At 35.4% G+C, this 24,983-nt stretch overlaps 1 protein-coding gene and 1 non-coding gene across 2 annotated transcripts; both read right to left on the bottom strand.

The window, feature by feature from the left end:
- Positions 1–9,533: 9,533 nt before the first annotated feature.
- On the bottom strand, positions 9,534–9,640 carry LOC133813743 (small nucleolar RNA R71). Its single transcript, XR_009884744.1, has one exon. It is a non-coding gene; the product is annotated as a small nucleolar RNA R71 (small nucleolar RNA).
- Positions 9,641–20,070: 10,430 nt separating this feature from the next.
- On the bottom strand, positions 20,071–21,570 carry LOC133831170 (fasciclin-like arabinogalactan protein 21). Its single transcript, XM_062261378.1, has one exon. It carries the CDS (start codon positions 21,568–21,570, stop codon positions 20,251–20,253), a length of 1,320 nt encoding a protein of 439 aa, XP_062117362.1. The 3' UTR covers positions 20,071–20,250.
- Positions 21,571–24,983: the final 3,413 nt, after the last annotated feature.

Genomic DNA, 24,983 nt, shown 5'->3' with positions numbered 1-24,983 from the left:
CTGCTTGTAGCGCTATAGCTCCCGCTCTGTGGCGCTATAGCGCTAACCTGCCTTCAGAAGTGGGTTTTTGTACAATTTCTTAGGGTTTTTGCCTGGGGGCTCGAGGTTTGATTCCACCATCCCGTTTGGTGGAATTAGGGCTTCCCGAGGGCTCGGGAATGATCCTAAGATTAGGTTATGGAATTGAAGTTTAGTGATGGTTCTAATTTATGGCTGTGACTAGGTGTACGCTAGGGCTCGGAGGGGATCGTGCTTGAGGGACGGTTTCACTAATCAAGCTATCGGAGTCTAAAGGTAAGAAAATCCACTCGGTTATGTGTTAATGTTGGGACTAAGAGCTCCCTATATTTATATGTGATGTCATGAGATGGTATTATGCCATGGGACATGTGAGAAATGGCCTAAGAGTGCCAAAATCAATATTTTCGCACAGGGCGCAGCTCGGCCACTGGTAGCTGAGGACAACTTAATATTCACTGAGCTCGGTTTAAGCACGCCGGAATCAGTGGGATATATAGGGGATACGACCTAAGGGCGTCGACCCTGGTTAATTTATGAATGTTAATTTGATGAACTTGGTATGTGGAATGCCTGATTATGTGAATATTATAGATTGTTGAATATATGACTATGCTCTATGAGTTATCTGATTGATTGATTGATGATTATGCTCTGTTATCTAGTTTTCTTGCTGGGCCTTGGCTCATGGGTGCTACATGGTGCAGGTAAAGGCAAGGGCAAGGTTGACCATTCCTGATTTGGAGAGCTTCGGGGGTTGAATGTACATAGTCAGCTGGTCGGCTGCCACGGCTGAGGAGTGATACAGGACGGAGAAGCCTAAATGTCTGTTTTTCCCTTAGAGTGGCCAGTACATGTTTATAACCTTTAATTTTTGTAATCTGTCTTTAAAACTCTATTTCTTTTGGGATCCCATATACAAAATGTTAAATTATGTGAAATGTAACTTTTGTATCCAAAATCTTTTAACCTTAGTTCAATTATAGTTTTAGTAACACGTTTCTAACTAAATGACTTGATTAGCAAGTCTTGCACCTTTATAAACACTCAGTGTAATGGTCTTAGCTATCCAGGGCATTACATGACTAATAAGCCAATGCTAGGATATGTGACTATTAAGTCACCTCATGTCTCTTAGCCATATCATTTGTAAAAGTGTACCTAACACTTCTGGTTAGCCTGACCAATACGACCAGCGCTCAGCGCTATTGTCGCTCTTGACTGATAAGTCAATGCCATACGACTAGCGCTCAACACTATTGTCATTCCTGGTTGATAAGTCAGAGCTTCACGACCAACGCTCAGCACTATTTCCATTTCTGACTGATAAGTCAGTGCGCCCTCAATGAGGTAATGCAAACAAGTATATATCATATGTCAAATATCCAGACATAAGGCATTCAGCATGCTTAATCAATAATCACAAGCATAATCATAATCGTGCACATTTACAGAGACTCAAGCTCTGATCAATTCCATATTCAACATTCAGGCCATGCCATAATCACATGTATCACATACTGAGTGCAGTTTTCTTACCTTTGGTCCAAGCACACCAATAAACGACCATTGAGCACGATCCTAATTCTGAACCTCTAGCGATAACCTAGTCAGAACCATAATATAGAATCCCGTCAAAAATGAGTAAACATAGGCTTCCGGACTGAGTCCTAGCCACCAGGACGTCGAATCCTACTAAATTGAGTGATAGGATCGATCCCGAGCCCTTAGGTTTTAGTACCCGCACTCAAAACCTCCCCAACGCAAAAAATCCCTTAAGTGTCGCGGCCCCCAAATATTTGAGCTGCAGCTCGTTCAAGTCAGAGGTCTGGGCCTCTTCTCTGCCAGCACTAGCGTCGCGCCAATAGCCCTTTGGCACCTGCTTCTCCTTCGACTGATTTGAGCTGCGGTGCCCCAAGAATAGGGTCGCGGATTGACATGAAAACCTAGATTTTCCTCCATTTTTCTCATGCCAAATCCCTCCATAAACCTATCCAAACATATCCAAATCTCAAAAACAAAGTTCCCAAACTTCCCAATGGCCCAAAACTATCAAAACCCAAGCTTCAAACAACTAAAAAAACTCATCAAAACATAAAACCCAATCAAAGCTTAAAAACTCAAAAACTCAAAACTTAAAACTTGAATTACCTCCAATTGAGTTGTTTTCCAGTGAAATCCTCCGGATAATGAGCTTTTAACCCTCCCTAGAATTGTTATGACTCTAACCTTGCTTGAATCAGAGTCCTAAAACTCAAGTTTCATTCGAAAATGCTAATGAACGTCAAAAAGGGAACAAGAGAAAGAGAGAGAGAGAAAGAGAGAGAGAGAAAATGTATTGAACGTTCTTTTTATGTTTCTGATAGGTTACTTCATGCTTAAGTAACCTCAAGAAAATCCTAAAATTTCCAGAATTCCCTGCTAATCTCGCTAACTCCCAATATATCATCAAATATTTATTATCATTACCCAATATCACTGTAATGTGCTAAATACCCAATATAACCCTTGACTCACTCCAAGTCAAGTATTGATCCCGTTGTGACTTTCCCACTAGCTTGCTCCCTAGGATCATCTCGTGTCGAGTAACCCAAATATATCCACATAATAATGTGGTCCCACACACATATATCACATATATGTCAAATATACCCATAACAGGCCAAATTACGAAAATTGTCCTTTTAAACAGAAATGGGCCCACATGCATAGTTAATACACCTAAACATGCATATCAAGTCATATTATAATATAACTCACATAATCATATAATGATACACATATATATCACATAATTTCCATAATTTGCCATCCTGGCCCCCTAATCAAGGCCCTAAGCCTTATTAGGAAATTTGGGATGTTACAACCGGGATCTGAACAATTAGGACTTAAGCGGAGGGAGCTTCGCCTTGGATCACTTGAGGAATCAAGGGAGGGGCATGTCGAGGAAGAGGAGGAGGAGCCTCGAGAACTGTGACTTTTGTTACCGGGGCTGGGGGTTGAATCTGTTGTTGCTGCTCCCGGGTGGAGCTTGCACCTTTGTCTTTGATAGGAGACCAGATGGAAGTTCCAGTCTTAGAAACATGTTTCTTTGGCATATTGGGCCTTTTCACCATGAGCCCAACTCCGGCCTCACCAGCCTTGAAGGCGCTCCTTAAACCCGAGGCATCTGGCAAATCCATCTCTTCACCTGAAAAGAAATGAGCAGAAGATTCAGATAGAAGGGATAGTTAGTCAAAATAATGCAATAACAAGAACAGAGCAAGAACCCTACCCTTCGATCTAGGGGAGAAATCTACAACAATCAGCTCGGGGTTATGAACCAGACTAGGTATAACCTCTAACTCTGGACTACCGAAGGTTGGGGAGAATCTAGAATTATTACATTCTGGGTCCTAAGGGGTTCAGGCTCTTCTTTCGAGCTATATTTATCTACGGACTGCCTAAAGTCGGGGGAGAATACACCTTGACATAAAGAAGTCCATGTTCTATTATTTGTTCCATATTCCTTAAAAATGGAGGACCTAAAGTGGAGGGTGTTGTTTACCATAATGGTGCATCTGGGGTAGCTATGGTCATGGCATATTACCAAATGATCCACACACTAGAGGAGTGTTGTGTTCAGGTTCGGGTCAGAAGGATGTTGACTAACGAGCTGATGGGGGTTGAAACAAATTAGCTAAAACAGGCAGCAGCCTGATCTAGTTCTCTATATGGGTTACCTTGGACGAAAGTGTCGGCCGCTGCCTCAGACTTAGCTCGCTTAGGATTAGGACCCTGATCATCTTTAGGAACACTCCTATTGCACACTAGCAGTGCCACATCCTCTTCCTCCTTAGTGTCTTCAATGGCGGGCATGACTTCTTGAAGAAGAGGAAGCTCAGGAAGTACGAGAGGTGGACCTCAGATCTTGATAGCTAGTGTCTTGTCTTTGAGAATTAGGTTGCAGGCCACCATGGTAGCATCATTCACTACCTGTCGGAAGTCCTTCTCCTTTGAAGGAAGACGCGACAACATCTCGTATTGACCCCCAAGAGTTTCAGACTGCCCAGTCCTCTTAAATATAGTTGCATAAAGAACGAACTCAGTTAGAAGGATTAAACTAAAAAAATGATAAGAGAGTTTGCATACATAATTCAGCAAGTTATGAGACGTATGAGAGCGGTTGAAGTATCGATGATAGCAATTCTTGAACCCATTCGACATAAAGAACTAGTCTTTCTAGTCATTTGGGTGGCTGGGGAGGTCAATAACGAATGTCTAATTGGGGAAACGAGTGAGGTAGTAGTTGTCACCTCGCCCCTTCTGACCATGACTGGCCTTAAGGCAGAAGAAGTACATAATATCATACGGCGTGGGGACCTCCCACTCGTGCCACAAAAACAGATATTTTAACCCCACCAAAATTCGATACAAGTTTGGGGGTAGCTCGAACGGAGCCAGTTTGATGTAGTTCAAAATATCCACGAAGTACTGGTCTAATTGGAGGAAAACACCTGCCTTCAGGTGCTCATCACTCGAAGCCCCAAAGTAATCTTGAAGAGGGATGCAACTTTGCTCTCCTTCCAACGAAGGTCGACTGAGGAGGCCATCAATTCCCATCTTGATCCCATGGCTCAACAGTATCTTGTTCACTTTCCCCTGTGACGTATTCGGGACATGATGTGCTTGGCCTCAAAAAAGGCGTTAAGATCGACAACAATCTCCCTCTCCACCACTGGGTCAAAGTGAAGAATTAGAGATTTGGGCGTGATATGCATGTCCTTATTCTTGCTATGAGTAGAGGATCTCACGACGTTTTTCTATGGTGGGGCCATGATCTAGCTCGCCTGACGACAAAGCGGCCTATTAGTGGCAGCCTAAGATAATGACTAGCTACGACAATAAAGGTACAATGACCCAAGGGTTTGGGTGGTTTACTTTTGGTGATTTAAAAGTTTCACAAGCTAAGATATGTCCTAGCACCAATGCGTGTTTCCACGTGCAATCTTAGGCCATGCACTATGGACTCGGGAAATTCCCTGATACTTTAGGATTCTCGTGTCAGATCTGTCAGACCCAATACTTTTCTTTTGAATGTGGGTTAATGCAAAATTGCTTAAGGAATCATGGCCCTTAAGCTACCAAGAGCCAAACCTAAGAACCTCTGAACTTCTATATCCAGACAGGTATTCTAATCAATTCATCAGCAACATTTTCCTTGCAAAACACAGAAAATTTGCCCAGTTTTCGAATACCTTATTTCTAAACAAGTCTAGTATCATTCTTTTAGCCTAAACCGAACACTATTTAAACTCAGACATGGCTAGAACATGAAACTGTACTGAACAAAAAAATGTTTTTTCGAAGAAAAGAACTCATTGGAAAATAAAGAAGTGAAAGATTCAAACCAAATGAGGAAATACTTACAGTTTATATGTTTGTTTGATGAGAATGTTGATGCTTCCACATGCAAGAGCTTGAGAGCTTCTAAGAAACTGAAGAGCGATGAAGTTTTTTGGAAAACGTTTGAGAGAAAAAGGGGATTTTTGTTTTTGAAAGGAAAGCTTGTGAATGTAAAGGTGGCAAGGTTATGGTTTGATCTCCCTATTTATACGTAAGCTTTGGGAATTAATTTGGACCATTCGATTGGGTCAGCTCGAGATCCAAAGGCCAAGATTAAATGACCCGTGCGGCGGCAAAAAGTTGATAGGACAGTTGTCAGTCCTTGAAACTCGAACATAGGCCAATTACAGACGGCGATGTGTTCAACACTTGAGTAGTAGGAAGGTAGATTTTACATGATGGAAGCCTAAAAGCCCTTACTGTACGTGTCAGAAAGTGATGACGTCAAGCAAGAGCAGGAGCTTGGGGGGCAAATGTTGTACCCTAAAAATTGGCACGGGTTTAATCACTCAGCTAGGGGTACAATTGGCAGATGAACATGTGGAAAAAATCGGCAAGTAGAACATCTAGCTAATGATGATGTGAGAAGCTTGACTTAGGACTTGAAAGTACGACATTCAGATAATTATCAGGTCGCCTCTTAGGATGACGATCCAGTTCGAGACATGTAGTGGCCAGATCCCCTTTAGGGCGCTCTAAACTTAATCTAAACTAAGGTTCGAATTCTCTTCGATCCTCATCTCGATGAATATGTTCAGCTAGTGGAAACCTGGTCATAACGTATAGTTAAGGATCCTGAGAGACTCAAAGGCACTTTGTACGCTCATTAATGTCCAGGTTGTATTGCACATTTATTGTCTGAGATAACAGGAGTAATTTCTGTCATTGATTAGTGGTGAAAAAATGCATATTTATAGATTTTAATAGTCAAAATAAATTAAGTTTAATAAATATTTTCATGAAATTAATATTATTTATATTATAAATGAAAATATTTGATTATGATTTAATTTATTGTTATTTTGTAGGAATTAAAGTTGCATTTTGGCACAAAGAAAAAGAAAGAAGAAATAAAGATTTTAAGTAGAAAAAGAATTGAAAAAATTGTATTTTAGAGATCCAAGCCCAAGTAAGCCGGCCTAAAAGAGCCCAGGCCCGCCTAAGCTTTTCTCCACCTCCAACCGACATGTGGCGCATCCTCCTCTGCCTAGTCAGCATCCCGTCAACCCAGCTCTCCAACTGCAGAGCCCCACGCATCCTCCTCTACCAAGTCAGTGCTTGTGTGGCGCACCCTTTTTCCCCTGCCAGCTGTGCCTGCCACCTGACGCCTGCCAGCCGCCTGCAGTAGCTGTGTGCGCGCCTCGGTTGGCGTGCAACAACTCACTCTCCCAACTAGCTCCGACCCAAATCTTCCCCAGCTACCATAGTGTTTCCAGTCCAATTTTTTAAGCACTTTGGGCCTTGAACCTCCCATTTTGAGCTTTAAAGCTCTTTTTTTTTTTTTAGAAAATGGCAAATTGACCATTCACCAAAATAGCTAGGTTAATATTGATAATAAGATTTGATTTTTCAAAATCATATTTTATTATTAATATTTCATATTTATTGTATAAACTTCATTTGTTGTTTAATTTCTTTTTAGTCTTTTTTTCCTCTATAAATAGGGACTCTTTCTTTCACATGGATATGTAATTTTTAGAATAAAGAAACTATAGAAAAAATTCTACTCACTTTCTTCTCATATTTTCTTCTTAGAATTTTGTGAGAATCATGAGCATAATGGCCTAATCTTCATAGGAAGGTTAGGGATGATTCCATATGTTAGTGATGTTATTTTGCTACTTTGATTTACTATATTCTTAATATAATGTATTTGAGTTATTTATGTCATTTCATCCTCATCTCTATTTTGTTATCTCTATTTAATTGTGCTAATAGTATATAAGATTAGTCATGCTTTTTCTATGTGCTTCTAATTAGTAAAAGTAATATTGATACATAATTTTATGTCTAATCTTCAATTGCATTATTGTCCTTGGGTATTTTTCCATTTTTAGATTTTTCATAAGATTAACATTGTGCTCTTAAAGTAAAGATCTTTATAACTCAAATGGACTTTTGTTAGAAAAGAATATGGACTTTAATGTTAGATTTTCCAAGTAAATGTTGGGATGTAAACTATTTTTGTAAATCAAGTAACTAAGTAACCAAACAAGCATATGGATGATTCTTAAAACATTTCTATTTCTCAAACTCTTGATTACACCTTACTTTTATTTCACTTGTCTCATTTTATCATTTTATCAAAAAGACAACACCAAAATCTCAAATCTCTTTTCATTTCCATTTTTATTTGTTTCATGTTACTAACTTTTTGTGTTATTTTCTACTAATATTTTGATTTTAGGTTACATCCTTGTTGATCAACCGCCCAATTTTACTACAACTACAGCTTAGTGGTTGTCACATTTTGGGCGTTAAATAAATTTTGGCATCGTTGCTGGGGAGGTAGTTTCAAAAGTTTTAGTTAAATTTTTACCAAAATGTTTGTAAATTTATTTGTATTTTTTTTAGCATGAATATTGTGTTAGCATAGTATTCTTTTATTTGTGGGTTGTATTAATTTTTTTTATTTACTAATTTTCAGTTAATTTGATTATTATTAAAAAAAAATTAGTTATTTATATATTATTTTTTTCTTTCTTCCTTTTCTTTTTTCGGTAAAAAAATCAAAATAAAAGACAAATATATATATATATATATATAAATATACAAAAATAACATATATACTCATTCATTTCTTTTTTTTTCTCTTTTCGGATACATAAAAAAAACATTATATAAACATATATATATATATAAACACATATTTTTCTTTTTAGTTAACTCTAATTTCATTTCTCTTTTTTTTTTCTTTCTTAATTTTTTTATTTTATTTATTTTTAGTTTAATAAATATTTGTAAAAAAAAAATACTAAGGTTGCTATTTTATCTTCACTTCAATTCTCTTTTCTTTATTTTATTTTTATTGATTATTTTGTTACTTTAGGCTCCTTAGTGTAGGCTTTTCTTTTTCTTTTCCTTAGTTTTCCTTAGAATTTATGTTTAAAAAAAAATCATAAAATTGTTCATAAAATTTCAATCATAAAATGCTGAGTATTGGGAACAATTGTGTAATAATTCAAATGGTAGAAATCAATATTGTTCTGTCTAAAAAGATTGGTTGCTAAATAAGGTTTGCAATAGCGTTACCCCCCACACTTACCTGGGAATCCCGGGGAGTTCTGTGTAGGCAAGTGTGGGTCTACAGCGGTACCTTGGCAACCTTCCCAATTGTCCTGGGAACATTTCGAGCATATACCTTTACAGTATTACATTGTTGAACTTATTACTATAAGAAAACCAAGCTTGTTTTGTCAAAATAAGCAATTTCACTCTGCTTAAAGGTTGTTTGGTTGAAAAGGTTAACTTGTGATCCACCATACTTACTCAGTAACCTTGGGGAGTTCTAGTAAGGCGTTGGAGATCAGCCTAAAACCCTTAAATCTACCTGGAACAAGTTTAACAAAAAAAATCAAAAAATCAAAAAAATAAAAACATAAAATAAATCTAGTTCTGATTTCAGAGAGTGGATGAATCATCACGAAACTTCTAGTGACACTTCTTCCAATTCATCCACCACTACTTCCAGAACTCCTTCCACCAATCTTGTTTCTCCATAAACCTTAGCTGATAATAATCCTTTCGCAATGTCTCGCAATGATGAAATACAACCAAGAACTCTCAATGACTACCTCCATCCTACTCGCACTTCCATGCCTTCATGCATTATCTTCCCTCCTAATATGCCTGCATTAGACTTTAAACCTGGCATGATTCAACTCTTGCCCACATTTCATGGAATGGAAAACAAAAGCCTAGACGTGCATATTAGAGAATTCGAGGAGGTAGTAGCCATGTTCTATAACCGAGCCGAAAATGTCAATTTTGTGCGACTAAAGTTCTTCCCTTTCTCCTTGAAGGACAAAGCCAAAAGCTGGTTATACTCTTTGAGACCTAGGTCTATTGGAACATGGGAGGAAATGACCAAATCCTTCTTTCTAAAACACTTCCCTAGCCATAAGACCAACAGTCTAAAACAACATATTTCCACATTTTCCCAAAAGGACAATGAAACGTTCTATCAAGTCTGGGAAAGATTCAAAGATCTGTTAAATTAGTGCCCACACCATCGCTATGAGAACTGGCATTTGGTCAGTTACTTCTATGAAGGCCTCACGAGTCGTGAGCGCTAGTTTGTAGAAATGCTATGCAATGGTGAATTCCTTGAAATTTAGGCTGACGATAATCTTGAATATCTTGAAGAAACCACGAAAAAAATCTCACACCTGGACTAGTCCAAGTGCTACTGATAGCACCAACTGACACAAACCATCTAGGATCTATCAACTTCGAGAAGAGGATAGTGTTAAGGTCTAACTCAAAGCTTTGAAAAGCAATTTGAGGTCTTAATGACGAAAAAAATGCAAAAAAACGCACATGATTGCTCAAGCGGAACCGCAAGAACCTTGCTTTGTTTCTAGAGGGACAGAGCATTTAGCTAAGGATTGCTTAGCTTTTAATGAAATGAGGGGGGTTTATGAGGAGCAATGCAATTCCTTAGGGGCATATAACAAGACATTCTCCCATATGTACAACCCTAGTTGGAGAAACCACAAAAATTTCAGTTGGAGAGATTCCAACCAAGCTCAATCATCTGGAGGCCAGTGGAGAAATGAGCAACAAGTTCAACCATCAAAGGCGTATTCTGCACCTCATTACAATGATCATCCACAATGAAATTCTCTCGAGAATACCCTTCATGCATTTACAGAGGAACAATCTAACCTAAATCGCCAAATGATGGAAGAAATCAAGGAAATGAAATGTCAATTCTCAAAATTGACTGAATCATTGGCCATTCCGGAAAAAGGCAAACTTCATTCCCAACCAAAATTCAATGTGCAAGGCCAACACATGACCCAATCTTCAAATTCTAATGATCAAAATGTTAAGGAAGTAAATGTCATCACGACTAGAAGCGGTAAAACTTTGCAAGACCCATCCATAAAATCCAACTCTCCCAGTACTCCAAAAGTTATTCCCGAAAATCCACCATTCAATGCCTCTCCAAAAGTACCATTTCCCCAAGCTTTGAAACCTGTTGGGAAACTTCCTGATAACCGAGCTAAAATCCTTGAGCACTTGACACAAGTGAAGATTAATCCTCCTTTGCTTCACATAATAAAACAAGTGTCAGCTAATACCGAAATCATCAAGGATCTATGCACTGCGAAAAGGAAGCACCATGTCAAGAAGAAAGATTTCTTGACTGAGAAAGTAAGTGCGATGATTGAACAAAATACTCCGCCGAAATACAAAGATCTCGATTGTCCCACCATTTCTTGCCAAATTGGGACCCATGAAGTCAGCCAAGCCTTACTTGATCTTGGCGCGAGTATAAATCTCATGCCTTACTCTGTATACTCGCAACTCGGTCTTGGAGAAATGAAGCCAACATCTATTGTGCTACAGCTTGCTGATCGCTCCACCAAAAAGCCTAGGGGTATTATTGAGGATGTTTTAGTTCAAATTGAAAAATTCTATTACCCCGTGGACTTTCTTATTCTTGATACCCAATCTATGGTAAACATGGAGTCAAACATTCCTATTATCCTCGAAAGACCATTCCTTGCTACTGCGAATGCTTTGATCAATTGTCGAAATGGCCTAATGAAGATATCATTTGGAAACATGACTCTTGAAGTCAATATCTTCCACATCAGGAAACAACCCCGAGAAGATGATGAATGTTATCAAATACTCATGATTGACATTTTAATTCCCAAGGAGGTTCAATTGTGAAGCAACTTCGATAATCTTGATGAACTCCTCCTTTTGTCTCAAAATAAAAGTCCCGGTTCTATTGAGTCTACTCTTGCAATTTCATATTACATAGACTCACACAATAGAAGGACTCAATTTTGGCAATCTCGCTTGAAGAGCTACCTCGTGAGAGGGCACAACCGAAAACTTCAACCGAAGAGGTTCCAATTGTTCAATTGACCCAACTTCCTGAGGGTTTGAAACATGTCTTCTTGGGAGATGGTGAAACCTTTCCAGTTATCATCTTGTCTAACCTGCAAAATTCTCAAGAATTGCAGTTACTCGAGCTACTATGAACGTATAGATCTACAATAGGTTGGACGCTTGCTGATATCAAAGGTATTAGCCATTTAATTTGCTCCCATCAAATCAATCTAGAGGATGACGCTATCCCTCGAAGAGACCCTCAAAGGCGACTGAACCCCACAATGAAAGAAGTTGTAAAAAAATGAAGTTTTGAAATTGCTAGACGCTGGTATTATTTACCTAGTAGCTTATTATAAATGGGTCAGTCCATCTCAAGTCTTGCCCAAGAAATCTGGTGTCACTATGATCCAAAACAAAAAAGGGGTCATTGTCCCCACAAAAACTATGACGGGATGGTGCATGTGCATTGATTATAGAAAATTAAACGCCGCCTCCCGCAAAGATCATTTTTCACTCCCATTCATTGATCGAATCCTTGAACGTGTAGCTGGTCATCCATTCTAGTGCTTTCTTGATGGCTATTCTGGCTATTATCAAATTGAGATTGCATTAGAGGATCGAGATAAGATCACTTTCACTTGTCTCTTTGGCACTTTTGCTTTCTGGCGTATGCCATTTGACTTGTGTAATGCATCAGCTACATTCCAAAGATGCATGATGAGCATCTTTAGTGACATGATTGAAAATAAATGGAAGTATTCATGGATGATTTTTGGAAATTCCTTTGACACATGTCTTCTTCATCTTGAAGATGTTTTAAAACAGTGTATTGAGAAAGGACTTGTGCTCAATTGGGAGAAATGCCACTTCATGGTATCTTCTGACATAGTCTTAGGCCACATTGTTTTTGAAAAAGGAATTGAGTTTGATCAATCCAAAGTCGACCTTATCTCCAACCTGCCGACTTCTAAGACTGTCAAAGACATTAGGTCATTCCTTGGTCATGTTGGTTTCTATAGAAGGTTCATACAAAAAATTTCAACGATTGCTCGTCTTCTAAGCAACCTCCTAGCCAAAGATGTCAGTTTTAAGTGGACACTTAAGTGTGAGGAATAATTCTGAACGCTTGTAAATTCACTCACTTCCTCTCCCATCATTCAGTCACCCGATTGGAGTCTTCCTTTCGAGATCATGTGTGACACCAGCAACTTTGTTGTGGGAGCTGTGCTAGGACAACAGAAGGAGGGGAAACCCTTTGTTGTCTATTATGCAAGTCGAACTCTTAATAGTGCTCAAATGAACTATTCCACTACTAAAAAAGAGTTGCTTTTTGTCGTCTTTGCCCTTGACAAATTCTGATCTTATTTGATTAGATTACCTATTACGATCTTCACAGATCACTCTGCCTTTAAGTATCTCCTTTCCAAAAAGGATGCTAAGGCACGATTAATACGGCGGATCCTTCTCTTGCAAGAATTTGATATAACGATCAAGGACAAGAAAGGTGTTGAAAATGTCATCGCGGACCACTTGTCCCGACTTGAATTCAGCAATCCCCTTGATGGTCCACCTATTCATGATGATTTCCCTGATGAACAATTGCTCTCTATTGCTAAGTTACCGTGGTATGCTCACATTGTGAACTACTTGGTAAAAGGTGAACTCCTATATGAATGGAGTTCACAAGACAAACACAAATTTCTGGTCGAGGTGCGCAACTTCTTTTGGGATGACCCATATTTATTCAAGTACTGCCCCGACCAAATCATGCGAAGATGCATCCATGACGATGAGGTGTCTTGTGTGCTGAATTTTTGCCACAATGATGCTTATGGTGGTCACTTTTCTGTGAATAAAACTGCTGCAAAAATATTTCAACGCGGTCTTTACTGTCCCACTTTGTTCAAAGACACTAATGATTTTTGTCATTCTTGTATAAGGTGCCAAAAGTTAGGTTCTTTGCCCCATCGGCACATGATGCCCTTGAACCCAATTCTTGTTATCAAAATATTTGATTGTTGGGGGATAGACTTTATGGGAGCATTTCCACCTTCTTTTGGCTACCTTTACATTCTTCTCGCTGTGGATTATGTTTCCAAATGGGTCGAAGCTGTGCCCTGTCGAACCAATGATAATGCTACAATTGTAAAATTCTTGAAAGAAAATGTGTTATCAAGGTTCAGTACCCCTCGTGCTATCATTAGTGATCAAGGCACTCATTTTTGCAACAAATCTTTTGAAGCTCTTATATGCAAGTACGGTGTACTTCATAAAGTTGCAAATGCCTATCATCAACAGACTAATGGTCAAGCTGAGTTAGCCAATAGGGAGATAAAACACATTATGAAAAAGACGGTAAATCCCAACCGCAAAGATTGGTATGCATGTCTTTTAGATGCTCTTTGGGCATACCTCACTACTTTCAAATCACCTCTTGGGATGTCTCCCTATCGGCTTGTCTTTGGAAAAGCCTGTCATTTACCTGTCGAGTTAAGCATAAAGCTTATTGGGCTATCAAAGCCCTAAACTTTGAACTGAATGTCGTAGGTATCAATCGCAAACTCCAATTGTCTAAAATTGAGGAGTTGAGAAACGATGCATATGACAATTCCAGGATTTATAAAGTGAAATTGAAAATCGCTCACGATAAATAAATCATGCGATAACACGTTGAGCCAAATCAGAAAGTGCATCTGTATGATTCTTGCTTCCACTTGCACCCAAGTAAACTGCGATCGCGATGGCCTGGTCCATTTGTAGTGAAGCAAGTATTTCCTAATGGCTCTGTTGAGGTCGAGGACCCAACCGATGGGAGAATTTTTCGAGTCAATGGCCAAAGACTGAAGCATTACATTGAGAGTGTGAGTCATGTTGAAGAGGTTCTTCTTAAGGACCCAATTTATACACTCTGAAGTTCTGAATGGTTTGTTTGTTTGTTATTTTTATTTTTATTTTTTTGTCTTTCTTTTATTTTTGTATGTTTTTTTTTTTTTTTGTATTTTGTTTGTTTTGGGGTATTTTTATCAAGCTATTTACGCTCTCGCCTCATGGACATGGTCATCATCCAGGTGTTCTCTTTCCCTACCTTTTTCATTGATTATTCATTTTGACATTGAGGACACTGTCTAATTTTTGGTTGGGGGTGGTGAGCATTCATTAGCATTCATTTGGTAAACCTTATTGTCGTGTTGAATTTTTAAGTCAATTTTTTTAAAAATTATCCAAGCATGAGTACAACTTGTTGGTTTGAGTCAGTTTTTACTATGTTTAGCTATTAAGAAGTAATTTTCAGAGTTCTTTTGTGCACTTTCCAAACATGTGATAAATTGGTTGTTAACACAAATAGTTGAGAGAAATTTCAAGTTTAAAGTTTTTCATTTCTTGGTGAGTTGAGAAAACAACATTTTGAGAGAGTTGAGAAAACAACTTTTTGAGCTTTTATTGATCATTTGAGTTGGTAAAATCACATCTTTGGAATTTAAAACATGACATTTACTAGAGGGATGTTTTTCATATAAGAATGAGTCATTGTAATAAAGTTTAAATTTGTGTTCTATTTATTTTATTTGTAATTTCCTTTTTATTTTTGTGTTGTCTCTTGTCAAAAAGAAAGAAAGAAAAAAAGAAATAAAAAAAAGGAAAAAGAATGATGAAAAAAAATAAAAATAAAAAAGAGAACAAAACCAACACTTTCCTTTATTATTTTGTAATTACTCAAAAAACAAAAAAACAAAAATTGTTAATCATTTCCTTTTCTTATTTATCATCTCTAGTTAGTTGTCATTTTATTCTTTGAGTTTTCTCATATAAATCCCAAAGGTTGTTTATCATTTGAATTCCAATAAGTTGATATGCCTATCTTGTGATAAATACTTGTTCAAATTGCTTGTCCTAAAAAGTTTATCTTTTCTCAGTTGAGCATAAACTGTTACATTTCCAACTCCAAAAGTGTTATCCTTCTCATAAAAATACTTTCAATACCTGTTAGGAATTTGGAGTTAAGACCTTTATACTTTGGAGATTTTTTGATACAATATGTGTTATGACTTGAGATAAAAATAATATGGTTTGGTGCACACACACACAACCCTGGAATCGCAATTGAAGTAGCTTAGATAGTAATTTATGACTTCCTGGTGATACTTTGAAAATGCTTAGATGATTTTTCTTGGTTTGACTTGATGATTCAACTTGATAATTTTATTTTTCGCTTGAATTGCTAGGTACTAGCAATAAGGTAGTTGGGGGTTGTGATTAGTGGTGAAAAAATACATATTTATTGATTTTAATGGTCAAAATAAATTAAGTTTAATTAATTTTTGCATTAAATTAATATGATATTATTTTATAAATGAAAATATTTGATTATGATTTAACATATTGTTATTTTGTAGGAATTAAAGTTGCATTTTGGCACAAACAAAAAGAAAGAAGAAATAAAGATTTTAAGTTGAAAAAGAATTGAAAAATTTGTATTTTTTAGATCCAAGCCCAAGTAAACTGGCCAAAAAGAGCCCAAGCCTGCCTAAGCTTCTCTCCACCTCTAGCCGACAAGTGGCACGTCCTCCTCTTCCTAGTGAGCATCTCGTCAGCCCAGCTCTCCAAATGCAGAGCACCACGCGTCCTCCCATGCCCAGTCAGCACCTCGGTGGCACACCCTTTTTCCCCTGCCAGCCGCCTGCAACAGTTGTGTGCGCGCCTCGGTTTGCGTGCAACAACTCACTCTCCCAATCAGCTCCGGCCCAAATCTTCCCCAGTTGCCATAGTGCTTCCAGCCCAATCTTCTAAGCACTTTGGGCCTTCAACCTCCCATTTTGAGCTTAAAAGCTCATTTTTCTGGTGTTTTAGAAAAGGGACAAATTGATCATTCACCAAAATAGCTAGGTTAATATTAATAATAAGATTTGATTTTGTAAAATCATATTTTATTATTAATATTTCAGATTTATTGTATAAACCTCATTTGTTGGTAAATTTCTTTTTAGTCTTTTTTTCCTCTATAAATAGGGACTCTTTCTTTCACATGGATATGTAATTTTTAGAGTAAAGAAACTATAACAAAATACTCACTTTCTTCTCATATTTTCTTCTTAGAATTTTGTGAGAATCATGAGCATAATGGCCTAATCTTCCTAGGAAGGATAGGGATGATTCCATATGCTAGTGATGTTATTTTGCTACTTTGATTTACTATGTTCTTAATATAATGTATTTGAGTTATCTATGTTCTTTCATCCTCATCTCTATTTTGTTATCTCTATTTACTTGTATTAATAGTATATAGGATCAGTCATGCTTTTTTGATGTGCTTCTAATTAGTAAAAGTAATATTGATACATAATTTTATGTCTAATCTTCTATTGCATTATTACCCTTGGGTATTTTGTAATTTTTAGATTTTTCATAAGATTAACATTGTGCTCTTAAAGTAAAGAACTTTATAACTTAAATAGACTTTTGTTATAAAAGAATATGGATTTTAATGTTAGATTTTCCAAGTAAATGTTGGGATCTGAACTATTTACTTGTGTATTTTTGTAAATCAAGTAACTAAGTAACCAAACAAGCATATGGATGATTCTTTAAGCCTTTCTATTTCTCAAACTCTTGATTACATCTTAATTTTATTTCACTTGTCTCATTTTATTATTTTATAAAAAAGACAACACCAAAATCTCAAATCTCTTTTCATTTCCATTTTTATTTGCTTCATGTTACTAACTTTTTGTGTTATTTTCTACTAATCTTTTGGTTTTAGGTTACTTCATTGTGGATCGACCGCTCGATTTTACTACAACTATCACTTAGTGGTTGTCACATTTTGGGCGTTAAATAGTTAGACAATCATATCCCTATGTAAATGGGAATTATCTTTACTAAATGTTTAACATATTTATGCACACGATTATCCAAACCGATCAAGGAAATTCCACTATAAGTATCAGAGATAATGGACAGGAAAAGATATGACTTTTTATAATACTGAAACTCTGCAGAAATTGTGAGAGAGTAATAATATTATCTTGTGGACTATGTGGATTTTAACCACTGAACCACGTAAAATCGTGTGTGTGAGAAATTATTCGTATAATTTCATTATAGTTTACAAATAAGCACTAATATCCTTATTAGATTTCTAAATCTACTATTAGCGAAAAACCGCATCAACACATATAATATTATTCTAACAATAATAATAAACAATCAATATATGCATAAAAATTCATTTCAATTATTTATTTAATAAAACATTGTTTAATACATATGCTTTAGAGGGCACTAATCCCAACAAGTATAATTATTAAATATCTAGTATTGTATTATATATTATTATAATAATGATATTCTCTAACATTTGAATTTATATTAATATAATATTAAATATCTAGTTTTGTATTAAATATTATTATTATAATAATATTTGAATTTATATTAATATAATTACTAAATATCTATTCTATCATAATTTTTTTAATTGGTTTTAAAAGAATATTTCGTTAAAGTTAACAAAACAAATGTTAAAGCTAAGATAAACTGTTAAATACACATTTTTTTTAAATAGAAGAGATAAAGATATGGTGCATTCTAGTTTTAAAATTAAATATATTTTTTTCTAATTTTCTTTTAGAAAAAATACTTATGAATTTCAATATAAAAAATATTAAAAAATTCAAAATAAAACTATGAATTTAAAAAGTTTATTTGATCAAATTTTAATTATTTAACTTAAAAAAATTTAAAGCCAACAAAAAGTTAGACATTTTTACAGAAAACACTTCATTTCGCTAAAAAATTACAATTTTATGGTCAAACATTTTTTCTTTCAAATTTATGATTGTAAGGAAATTTTTACATTTTTATGATTCTTTTGTTGACGCCGTTTTTCGTCAACTGAATTAATTAGAACAATTAAACAATTGAAATAGGAAGAAAAGAAAAGAAAGAAATTTTTACGTGGTCTAGTAGTTAAAATATACATATGCTCACGAGTCACTTTTATTAAGGTCTGCATTACAGTTTTGAGAGCGATTTCTTATAGCATTTTCAGTATAAGATTGTGCGTGAGTACAAATGACTGAATTCAGGTTATTTATATAGACCGAGTTACAGGAATATTCTTCCCTTAATTCTAGGAAAGTTACAACATAATATTCAAATTCAAATGAATATTAATATTAATATTTGAATAATACAATTTAACAATATGGATGTTATACACAGTTTAACCTAATCCCATATAAATAGGGATTTCCTAACAACATCTCCGTGTATTTGTTTAACAAATATTCGAGTTGGTACGCTGCTTCAACGCGCTTTCGAGATCACACGTACTTTCGAGCTCGTCATTCTAGTTACTGTCACCTCCTTGCTTGATTAGTTCGTCAAACTCGTCTTTAGGAGGAAACTTCTACTTTCGAGCTTGCAACTCATACTCGAGTGCCTCTAACATAGCACCTTGGAATTTTATGATCATTTGTCTAAGTATCATGTTGAATACTTATTAATTCTGACCTTATCTCCTGTGAGTCTACATTTCGAGGTTGTTTATTTATTCTCGAAATTTGGATGCAACACCTTTTTTTGTGTTGTTTTCTCGTTGTTTATAGGTTTATTTTGGGTTGATATTCACTTGTTTTGATATATATATATATATTTAGTTTATTTTGGGTTGATGAACTAATGATTTCAAGTTGCTTTCTAATTGCGTTTTAGTTATTTTTTAGAGATGATATTTTTTGTAATTATAAAAATTTGAAAATCGTATTTTTTAAAACTTGAGTACGTAATTTTTTTTTAAAGATTAGTAAGAATAAAAAAGTAAAAAAAGTATATGTATTTAAGAAAAAATCCCAAAAAATTGTATTATTTAATTAATGGCTAGAGCAATTAAAATAAATAATCTCTCATTAAAAAAACTAAATGAAAAAAATAAGAAAATATGTACATTTATGTCTTATTTTATTATTACATATATGTTTTGATAAACAAAATACATTTAAGCAAATACATATTTTTCGATTATAGTTTTGAAAACATAATTTATAGAGTAATTTAAATACTTTATAATATAAAATTTTAAAATATGTGATGAGAAATTATCATGACTCATTTGTTACTTTTCATTTATTTTTTCAATTTATTTACATTAATTATATAACTTTAATACATTTTATTTATTTACTTTATTTAAATGACTTTAAAACTAATAGCTTTAGAAAATAATAAAAAATGTTAATTCTAAGAAAGAACAATAATGTCATATTACATGCTTGTCCATATATATATACATATTTTTTTTAAAATTAATCTATTTTAAAAAAATGACAAACTAAAATAATCTTTTTAGTTATTTAATTAATAAACATTCGAAATGAATTCAATCCACCCCTATCAATTTGGAATAGATAGATATATCAACTGGCGCGATCATGTACATATACTGAACCGAAAAAATTTCCTATTATATCCGAGTACCTATTATTTATTATGTAATTCAATGAGTATCTATGAGAACTCATTTGATATTACTACTTGGCAATGTCAATTAGAAGATAAGCTAAGAAATGGATTAAAACGCTTTATATGGTACTTTTAGCAAAATTCAACAAAAGAGACCTGTGAAGACTCGTCATTCGTACACAAACGTTACAAGCAATACCGGTATGTACGGACACAGACCAGTCGCCTACCAGAGTCAAAAGAAAGAAGCCCCCCAAAAATAACGAGACTGTAAAATAACAACACTAACACTAGCATACTTCCCCCCGTACGTACTCACAGTCCATGGTGATCTTCGATGTCCACCGTCGGTTTGGTCGGAGGCATGGCGACCTGAACACAAGCTCCTTCCCCAAAGAAAGGATAGCACGTTCCTTCAACACGAGTTGACGACATATCTGATGATGATCCTCCACCTCCTGATCCGGCTGATCCTCCTCCAAGAATCTCATCATACACGGCGGCCACTGGATGAATATGCGGGAACGGCAAGAACACGCCATGGATGACGACCTTGAGGTTCTTAATCACCTCGGGAACTTTAATCCTCACGTAGTTGATTCTCATTGGCGCGGGGTTCAATCCTCCAGCACCGGAAGTGGTGATCACAAGCGTTTGATCCTGCACCAGAGTCGGCAGAAGCGTTCCCAGCGGCAATCTCTCGAGATCCTCGAATGTCAAGTAAATGTTAGGGACGATGTGAAACCTGATGTTGTTGATGTAAGACTGGGAGCCGGAGAAGATTGAGATATCATCGAGAGCGAAGATCGTCATGTTACTTAGATTTACGAGCTCCGGATACTTGATTTTCATGGCGAGAGCAAGGATGCCGAAACCGTTGTTGCGGAGTCTGAGCATGGCGTCCCTAAGCATAAGGCGAGTGATGATCGAAGGCTGGATCGAAGGAGAAGAGGTCGGCCGCTGTTGGCCGCCGCGATAGTGATCGGGATTGATGTTGAAAGTACTGGTGATCCTTTCGATATCACAAGAGAGTGGAGAAAGAGGAGAAACGAAACCGCCGTCCTGTTTGAGACCGTGAACGATGACAAGGCCATTATTGAACAGATCTGGTTGCGTGATCTCCAAGCCAGAAATGAAGATCTTCGACGACGCCGTTTCATTGCTCCCGGGAGATCTTTCCGCGGTGATCGTTAGGCAGCGACCGGGGCTCAAGGTCTCGATCTTGGTGCCGAACGCAAGAGTCCGGAGGTAGTCCATGCTGAAGAGGCCAGGAACGATGTGCTCCCGGAGGAGGTTTGGAACGGAGCAAGAGATGCATGAGCGGAGCGCCACGTCAGACGGAGCGAAAAGAGTGAAAGGTCCGATCCAGGCCGCTGGAGATGAATCTGCAGAGAGAGACGGAGCCGCCGTGGCCAAGTCATTGTAGCCGAGTTGAGAGAGGATATGCGGCAGTAACGCTATGTTTGAGAAGAAGGATTGCTGATTTTGAAAGTCTTGTGGAGACGGTAATGGCGGAATCGGCGCGAAGCTTGGTGGTTGCTCTTGTCCATCATCAATGGCGAAGGTGCTCCCGAAGCAGATCAGTATAGTGGAGAAGATTATCAAAGCGAAATAGCGTGAAGAGGTAATCGCCATGGGAGAAGACACTGAAACTGATCAAGACTCAAGAGAGAGAGAGAGTAATTTTATTGAGAGGAGAGAGAGGGAGAGAGATCCTCTGAGAGAGAGAAATGAGCGGTAACGATAGTAGGATTCTTGAAAAGAATATAAATATATTTAAGTGTGAGCGGTAAGAGAGCTCGTTAGGAAAGTGTTATTCACGCGCCGATCAGATGCGTGTGAGGTTGGATTCTTGAATTCTCAACGGTTTGTTAGTGATCTGTTACAAAGAAGAAAACTCTAGGACCCAATGAGAGTCTGTTAAAGGCGGTGGCGGGAAAGTTTGCAGTGTGAAGACTATCCAAAATTCAACCATTGGATCTGTGATTCAAATTCATCCCACGGTCAACAACATCACACATCAAATGTGGAGTTATGACGTGGCGTTTCTGGAAGAAGGTTTGATCAGCCAAAAATTCTTTTGTGTTCTCTATTGAATTTCAATCGGGACGTGATGTGTCTTCGCACTCTCTCTTTTTTTCTTTCAGATGTAAATGTAATATATATATATATATATATATTTATATAGAAGTGCATCTTATGACAACTCCAACTCCAAAGCACTTTTTTTTTTAAAATCTGTGCACCATATTATTTTCCAAATCTATCTACAAACACCAAAAATGAATAAATAAGGCGCGGTTCGGTAACTATCAAATAAACAAAAATTGTTTATTTTAATAAAAATATGAAATTAGAGGAGGTACTTATTAATATTTTAGTAATTTTAAGTATTTTTGCCGTTATTTTTTTCTCCTCAAGGCATTAGAGAAAACAAGTGCACCGGTGACAAAGAATTCTATTGGCCACCGATAATCATGTTCAATTCTTTAAATTTTGATCTTTTCTTCCTACAATTCTCTTTCGCTCCATTGCCTTCCTCAGCCCAATTGCCATTCTCCGTTGTTGTGCTCATCGATGGTGGTTCGCTGGTTGCCAGAGGTTATGGTGGTGGTTCGCTGGTTGCCGGAGATTGTGGTTGTGACGGATAACCAATTTGTTATTTTTTTTAGCTTAGTGGTTTATAAAAATCAAAATCAGTACTATTACTAAACATAATTTTGTTTTTGATAATTTAAAAAATAGAAATAAAAAAGTATTTTTATTTTATATTTGAAAAACAAAAAAAATATCCGACACATGCCCTAAATAATTAAATTTTTTAAAACAAAATGCATTATTATATTATTTACAATATATTATTTTATTAAATTATTACCATTATTATATGAAAAAAAAAATACTAATTTGACATTTGTGTATTTTGTTAAATGATAATGGGTATCATATATTTTGCAAAATAGATCAAAATAATATATTGAGTCCAACGTTAATAAAAAAAATTCCATATGAGAACACTGCCCTCATATTTTATTATTAATAACTAAAAATATATATTAGTACTTTTAAAATAAAAATAAAAATTGAATGAAAATAAATTTTTAATTAAAAAAATATTAATTAATTATTTCTTCTTTTCTCCACTCGCTCTCCTTCCTCAGTTTCTTCTTTCCTTTCTTTGCTCATGCTCTTTCATCACCATCAAAACCAAATATCATCGATTCCAAATTAAACATTTTTTCTTCTTTATTTGTTCTTCATTTTATTCATGATCAAAAACAAAAACTTAAAACATCAAAATCAAACTCAAAATCCCAAAAGTCAAAACATACAAACAATACAAAAAAAATCTAAAATTACCATGAAGTCCATTATCAAGCTTCACCCACAACCAAAAATCATACGTGATCCTTGAACCCATGAAATATTAGTTATTAAATAATAAACACATAAGGGCATTTTTATTATATTTGAAAATAATTTGACTAAAATCTCAAAATATAATTTTGATCAATTTGAAAAATATAGAAAATGAATTACCATTTAACAAAATATATGGGCTAAATTGGTATTTTTCCATATTATAATTAACTAATTATTTTGGGAGTGGCTACGGTACTACACCTTTTTTAATACGATACTCCAATTTACACACATGTAGAAGTTATAACTCTAGTTTTTTTTTACATGATGATGTTTACTGTAGTTAGAGTTGATATCCTGCATGGTTTCGGAAGATTCGAAATTGTTTAGGGTGTCGAAAACAAGGTCCAAAACGGTCCAGACAGACTATAGTACCTGTGATCAAAATAGAAGTATGGACCTTGTTTTCGACACCCTAAACTATTATAAATTTCTCGAAAATGTGCATGATGCATGCTCTAACTACAATGAACACCCTCATGTAAAAAAAATAGGGTTATAACTTCTGCAAGTATGTAAACTAAAGCATGCGATACGGTACCACATAAAAAAGAGTGAGGTATTGTAGCCATTTCCAAATATTTTAGTATATAATATTATTATTATTAATATATAATAATACTTTAAATATTTATAATTTTTTTAAAATGTATATTATATTTATTGTGTGAAATAAATATTATATTATTATAAAAAATATTGCACTTAATTATTGTTATAAAAAATAGCATATAATTAAAAGATTAAATTATAGTAATTCTTTGAGATAGTATATTTGTCCCTTAAGTGTACAATTAATGCCTATTGAAATTCAATGTGAGTTTTCTTATTCTTGATTTTTCTATATCAAGCAAGTAATTCTTGAAATTGTAAAGACTCGACTAACTTAAAGATCTCAGACATTTAAAAACTATTAAGACATACTATTATCTTTTGAATATATATATATATAAAATAATAGACATTATTATAGAAAATTCAAAATACGGAATTACATTGTTATTACATAAAATCACAAAGTAAAACAAAACCTTTAATTGTTCAAATACTAAATGCGGAAATCATAAATACATAAATAATAAACTCAAATATCAACATCATCCTCAATCGATTCCATCGATCCATTTCTTTAGTCCTCTCCTAATACATATGCCAAAGCCACCTAGAATCACCTTCCATATTCATTTACATGCACCATCTAATTAAAAAAGAATGAACCTAATGCCCAATAAGGAAAAACTACTAAAGCATAACATAAAACATCAGACGTAAAACATAAAACAAAAAACATAAGACTACAAATTAATGACCATTAACTCATTATCGTAGTATATGATAGAAACCATCTAGGTCCTCTTGCAACTCTTTAGAGGTAGGTTTAATCACAACTATAGTCTACGATAATAATAAAAATATCGGGATTTGCTTATTTGCTATCTAAGCAACCATATTTCTCAAGCGACTACAAACATAAAACAACATACACATATACACATAGTATATAAACATAATCATAACACATAAAATCTAACTTATTTTCCTTACAAAAAATTGGGGTATTGCAGACAAGTGCGAGATTGGAAACTCCTAAAACCAAACAGTAAAACCATTAGTTTCCTAAAGAA

This window comes from Humulus lupulus, chromosome 1, assembly GCF_963169125.1.
Source record: "Humulus lupulus chromosome 1, drHumLupu1.1, whole genome shotgun sequence".
Classification (NCBI taxonomy): domain Eukaryota; kingdom Viridiplantae; phylum Streptophyta; class Magnoliopsida; order Rosales; family Cannabaceae; genus Humulus; species Humulus lupulus.
This window is presented reverse-complemented; position numbering and strand designations above follow the sequence as displayed.

Bases quoted from the DNA above. Each gene is read 5' to 3' on its own strand.
- LOC133831170 (XM_062261378.1), bottom strand. From the start codon at position 21,570: ATGGCGATTACCTCTTCACGCTATTTCGCTTTGATAATCTTCTCCACT.